The following is a 6,000-nucleotide window of genomic DNA, read 5'->3' as shown; positions in this document are numbered from 1 at the left end:
ACTGAGACTCAAACTGAGGACCTATGTCTTTTGCAGGCAAGTGCTCTACTGACTGAGCTACCCAAGCATGACTCACAACCCATCCTCACAGCTTTACTTCTGCCAACACCTCGTCTCCTACCTTCCAAACTTCAGAGATGTTCTCCTGTGAAACTTGCAAGACTAACATTCCTGGAAGAAAGGATATTGCAGAGACATGGCTTACATATAGCATGAAGAATGTTTCCAGCTGTGAGGATGGGTCATGGGTCACACTTCACTTGCCCCTGAAAGGCAAAGGTCCCGAGCTCATGTCTTGGCCTAGCACACAATTGTAATCTGCCAGGAAGTTTCATATTAGTGTACTCTCCACTATAGAGTTAAAATTTCATTCTGATATAGAATATGCCTGTTGGCAAGCATCATATCTCATAGGAAATAGTGCATAAAAGTAAGGGGAGCTCTGTATCACTTGAGATGATACTTTCTATGCTCACGCTGATGTTTGGACATAAGATTTTCTTTCTCTAAGAATCTCATTACATTTGAGCCAAGAATATGTTGAAGAATAGTGCAGCAGATTGATGTTAAAGACTGCCCAACCCATCAAACATGAATTGCAAGCAGTGAGGCAGCACTGAAGATATGCACGCCAGTTACCTAGGTTTTCTGGATGGCAGTCACCCACAGACTCATAGCTTGTGATGCCCCATTCTCAAGGCATGGCAATACAATTTTAATGTTCAATGAACTCTTAGAATAAAGTAGATGAGATGATCAGTATATCCTTACTAGCTGTATTTCTCAAAGACCAAATCTAATGTGACTGTATTTGATTGTTTCTGATTTCCGAGTTTTATATATTTCTGAATTTTATATATTTCTGAGTTTTATATATTTCTGAGTTTTATATATGCTCTCAATGCAATAAGGCATTGGCACATCTGTCTCAGCTGTTATATAGAAACTTTAGTAATACCTGGAATGCTTTCATTTTGTTTCATTTATGAAGGGCTCCTTTTTATGTAGTACAGACATTTTGATTTTTGGATAACACACAAGAGGATTCAGAAAACTGGTGGTTATACAGTTCTGTCTCTCCATTATACTCTGTTCTCTAAATTAGAAAGAGTTCTCTCTTTCTGGCACAGAATGCATTAATTCAGGATGTTTTCCATTGCACAGCTCTCCTTTGGCTTAAAGTTTACCTCATTTGTTTTAGGAGAGAATAGCATTTGAAGTTCTGCAGGGGTAAGTTCAAGGAAAATTTGTATTTTTACCAGTATTACCTGCTTCTAAAATTTCTTCCCAATGTTCTTCCTACAGCATTTTTTTTTTTTTTTTTATAAACATAGTGAAGAAGGCATTGGTTATGATTCTATTATGCAATGTCTCCCTTTTGTGATCAAATACTAGGTTTGAAGCATGATGTATTTTTAATATATTACCGGAATATGGTATTATAATGTCTGTATTATACTGAATTATGATGCAAGTTTGGTTCTGGCCATGAGTTGTGCATGGATAGCCAAATGGAAAGGCGACTGCTTGCGGGAAGTGGGAAATCCAAGTTTGAGTCCTGGGCCAGCACAAATTTTCATTGTCATCATTCCCTTCCAAAACTGATGGTTATCCATATTCACAAATGCAAATACATTTTCTTAATGGGTAGATAAGCCATGAACATAATTTTTTCTTTTATTCATTGAAGCCAGGCAAGGCAAGTAGTGAAAGACTGGTGATATCCATTGGCAGCTGTTATGCTTACCATAATTCCCACATCTTTTTATAATTTCTTAAAGTCGGTGAGTAGCAGTCAGTTTGAAATTGAATTAACATAAAAGAACACATATTTTTATCACTTCATTAATATCATAGCTATAGTGTATCTCAAAACAGGAAGAGATAAATAGTCTCCACTGTAGTTATCTCCTTATACATCAGAATGATTAAATAAACCTACAGAAAATTCAGGATAGAATAATGATAGTATTGTGACAAGGATAACCTGCTTCTCACCATATAGTTGAGATGATGAGTTGCAGATAGACACAACAAAAAGACTGTCAAATATGTAAGCTTTTGGCCAAGAAGCCTATTTGTGACTCAGCATCTCCACTGTATGGTGACTAGCAAACTACCATTTTAATAGTAGAATGAAGGCTTTCACGACCGGGTGACATGGCTGTTGATATACTTTCCGGGATGTGAGGTCGTGGTCCAAGAACTTTTCTGCTCCTTACGTTTCGTCCAGGACTGCGCTGGACTTCCTCAGAGGCGCTGCTCCACTGAGTCTTGCCGACTGACTCAGACCTCACATCCCGGAAAGTATATCAACAGCCATATCATTTTAATAATTTGTGAAGATGGTTAAATAACACCACAAAAGTCATTCTCTTACTCCTGTCAAACATGCGATTCCTTTATTGTTGCAAAAACTTTTTTATTGTTCAGTGCAGAAAATTTAACATTTTTTCAGTCATAGACATGCCACTCATATCACCAACACAAGTTTAGCGCACACCCCGAAGTTATAGAAATGTGCAGTACTGAAAAAAATACTTTGTGTGCATCACAAAAAGTAACCTGCATTCCTTAGCAAAAGGCCATTGATACATATTTACTCAGGTATGTGATAAAAGCTAAAATAATCTTAAGAGGATTATATGACATATAAATATTTCAGCTCAACAGTTCACATTTGTATAGAATTAAACATTTCCAATCTTCAGGATTTTACATTATAAATTGTTTTTGATACACTGATAATACACTGAAACACTGCACTGTATACACAGCTTGTGGAATTCTGCTTATAGTTGCAGTACTGGATTCATTTTGCAGTCTGTAATCTGTTACTAGCAAAACAATTACCCATATTTAGACATCGCATATCATACATACTGAGCTTCATCATGAATTTAGTAATTTTTGATACGTTTTGCCTCTTTCTGATAAAATCCAGTCAGAAATATCAGACAGTTTAAATGATATCATTGGTCTTTAGGAGAACAGATAAACTACAATGGTGGTTCCAGAGGTAACCCACAGATCATGTATAGTATTCTAATACACAAGAATCAGACATGTTTTGCAAATAAGTTTTTACATCCCTTGTGTATTTTTGTACAATTGAATAAGTATTCGTATAAGCCTAACAAAATTAGGCAAACAAACTATGTTGATAACAGGTACTTGTTGCATTAGAACATACAACATACATGTAATCAGACAGCTTAGCAAATATTTACTGTCTCACCAAATCTGATTAAAATTGCACTTGCACACTTTTTGCCACTTCAGGATTCTGTGATAAAGAAACTGTTTTTTTTTTTTCAGCTGGGGGAGGGGGTGCTTATTTACATATCCCCATATGTCAGTTACTCATCCTTCCAAGTGCTACAAGGTAGCCAGTAAAAATACTGAATAGCAGCACCTTAGTTCACAGAACCTATGTTGCTGGAGTATCCAATATTTCCCAGTCAAAGAAAAAAAAATTAAATACTGTACTCTTCTCAACTACTTTTCATCATTCGTCTTCGAAGGAAAAAATATCCAATGATCCTAAATAATAGAAAGAAGCCAACAAGAGCGGTGGCATCAACCCAGTATTGTACGTCAACCATTCCAAGCTCCTGAAGCAACTTTTTTGGTGTTCTAAGATGACAGTACACATGTTCTGGTGGACAGGGTATTGGCTTGCGATTATTACCAAAGAGTGCACAAACTAGGCCTTCAACACCATAACGCAAGAAAGAAATATCTGCCATCCATAACATCCAAGAAGGGATGTCATTCAATAAGGCCATGAATCCAGAGAACAGTATTAGATATGCTGTGTACACTGATGCAAAAAATGTTCCATTCTGTAAAATAAAAAATAAAAAAATATTAAAGGACAGCAAGAACACAGCACAAATGTTTTACTTTCAATTAATATCATGTATGTTCAAAATCTTATTTTGCATGTCTTTTGGACAGTGAGAAGAACTACTTACAACAACAACTGGGCAAACAATGCCAATAAAAATTCCAAAACTTTCTGCAACAGCTGCAACCAACATGCAAATGCAGACAAACATCACAAAGCGTGAAGGTTCCTGAGGTTGACCAGTTAGGAAATATGAAACTGTTGAATGTGCTGCTGCAAACATCATCTAAATATAAAAAACAAAAACAACAAAATGAAATATTTGACACAGGTAGCACACCACATAAATGAATGAAGAAAGTGATTAATTTCAAGTGAGTATCTTATTTCATATCTAGTACGCATAAATGAAACAATGGAAATTGAAATCCAGAATTATGCCATGTTTTAATTATGCAAAGCATGTGAAAAGATACCATGAAAATGAGATGTCTCCTCCTAGTTTATGCATTTTGCATACTAGACTCTGGCCCCTATTCTCAACTGTAGGGGAGAACACACCTGGGAATGCAAGATGAATTTTTCATTCTGCAGCAGAGTGTGTGCTGATATGAGAGTGGGAAATGTACTGGTGGAAGTAAACCTGTGAGGATGGGTTGTTGTGAGTCCTGCTTGGGTAGCACACTTGGTAGAGCACTTGCTTGCGAAAGGCAAAGGTCCCACACTTGGCTCTATGGCTGGCAAAGGGTTTTAATCCGCCAAAAAGTTTCAGGAGTACATGATGTTTCCTGGCCAGTGATTTTAAAATCACTCAAAGGATTGTATACCAGAAAGTTCAATAAGCAGTTTCCAACATTTTCTACTCTTTTTGTTGCTAAGAGGCATGAAGTTGTGTTTTATGCAGCATTTTTAACAACGGGAAAACCCCTGTTTTACACATTTTGAAGGACTGTCCCGAAAAGTGTAAAATGCATGAAAGTGTAAAATACAGGTAAACAAAGGAAACACAAAAAGGTGCAGATTTCATGTCCACTGTCCTTTGTTTACAAAGAGTGACAACTTCAGTATTTTAACCAATATTGTATTGAAAGTTTTATTTACCATAATTTTATAGTGATTATCATAATGAGTCTCACATTAAGACCAAATATCTTTTTAATGTGGTTTCACAAAAGGCTTTCGCTTCTGTGTTTTAATTACACCATTATGCATGATTGGAACGAATAAGGAAATGTGCATTTGTATGTGTTAGCACTGAGCCACTGCTTCCATGATCACAAAGGCAATGGCTAAGTGCTGACACAAACAAACATGTGCACAGGTTTTCCTCTTCAATCTGATTATGTCCAGTGGTGTAAATAAAATGTAGAAACAAAAATCTTTCATAAAACTACATTAAAAAGAGATTTGTGTTCCAATGTGAGATTCAGTATTGATAACCATTATAAAATTATAGTAAACAAAACCTTTAATTCTATATTGGTGAAAACACTAAAGCTGGCAGACTTTGTAAACAGGACAGTCGGCACAAAATCTGCAGCTTGTTGCTGACAGGGAGGTTACTTGGTCCAGGGATGTCCTAGATGAAAAAGAGGGCCAAAACTAGCTTCATGTTACACAGCACCTTGAGGAGGAATGTTTTTGTATCACATCATGTTGTACCAACCTAGGACTGCATGCCTGGTAAAGATTAATGTATTTCAAGCAGAAGTAACAACGATTTGTGAAAGCCAATTACAGCTACAAAAGCAGTATTTATTTGTATAAATGACTATGAAATTAAATTAAAGCTATGATAATACAATACAATGAGCAGAAGGAAGGTTGCTATTAGAGTCAGTAGCATCAGATCATGATTATCATTAAGACAGTGATTCAGAATACTTCCCACCCTTCCAAACACTATGAACTTACAATACAGGTGGGTGTGATCCAACATGCTGACAGTGAAAATCTTGCTTACTGCACTAATGCTGCATTACATGATCAATTTCTTTGTGTATAGTCTATTTTTTCTGCTTTGTTCTGACTTTGAGCAGGAATATGACGCACATTCTGCTGAAATCTGTATGAAAATCAATGTTACAGATCATGATAATGTCAAAGAAAACTTAAAATGTGTGGAAATGCTGCAACATAGAATTGTTAAT

At 36.2% G+C, this 6,000-nt stretch overlaps 1 protein-coding gene across 1 annotated transcript in view; it reads right to left on the bottom strand.

Moving 5' to 3' along the window:
* Nucleotides 1-3,301: 3,301 nt before the first annotated feature.
* Nucleotides 3,302-6,000, bottom strand: part of LOC124619368 (ATP-binding cassette sub-family G member 1-like) — a 480,300-nt gene continuing 477,601 nt past the window's right edge. Inside the window, exons 10-11 of the mRNA XM_047145693.1 lie at nt 3,978-4,136; nt 3,302-3,845 (exon numbers count right to left, since the gene is read on the bottom strand). Of these exons, the coding sequence (XP_047001649.1) occupies nt 3,495-3,845; nt 3,978-4,136 (510 nt within the window). The 3' untranslated portion in view covers nt 3,302-3,494. The remainder of the gene's footprint in view (nt 3,846-3,977; nt 4,137-6,000) is intronic.

This window comes from Schistocerca americana, chromosome 6 (assembly GCF_021461395.2).
Source record: "Schistocerca americana isolate TAMUIC-IGC-003095 chromosome 6, iqSchAmer2.1, whole genome shotgun sequence".
Taxonomy (NCBI): domain Eukaryota; kingdom Metazoa; phylum Arthropoda; class Insecta; order Orthoptera; family Acrididae; genus Schistocerca; species Schistocerca americana.
The sequence above is the reverse complement of the archived record's forward strand: the minus strand, read 5'-3'. Positions and strand labels throughout refer to the sequence as shown.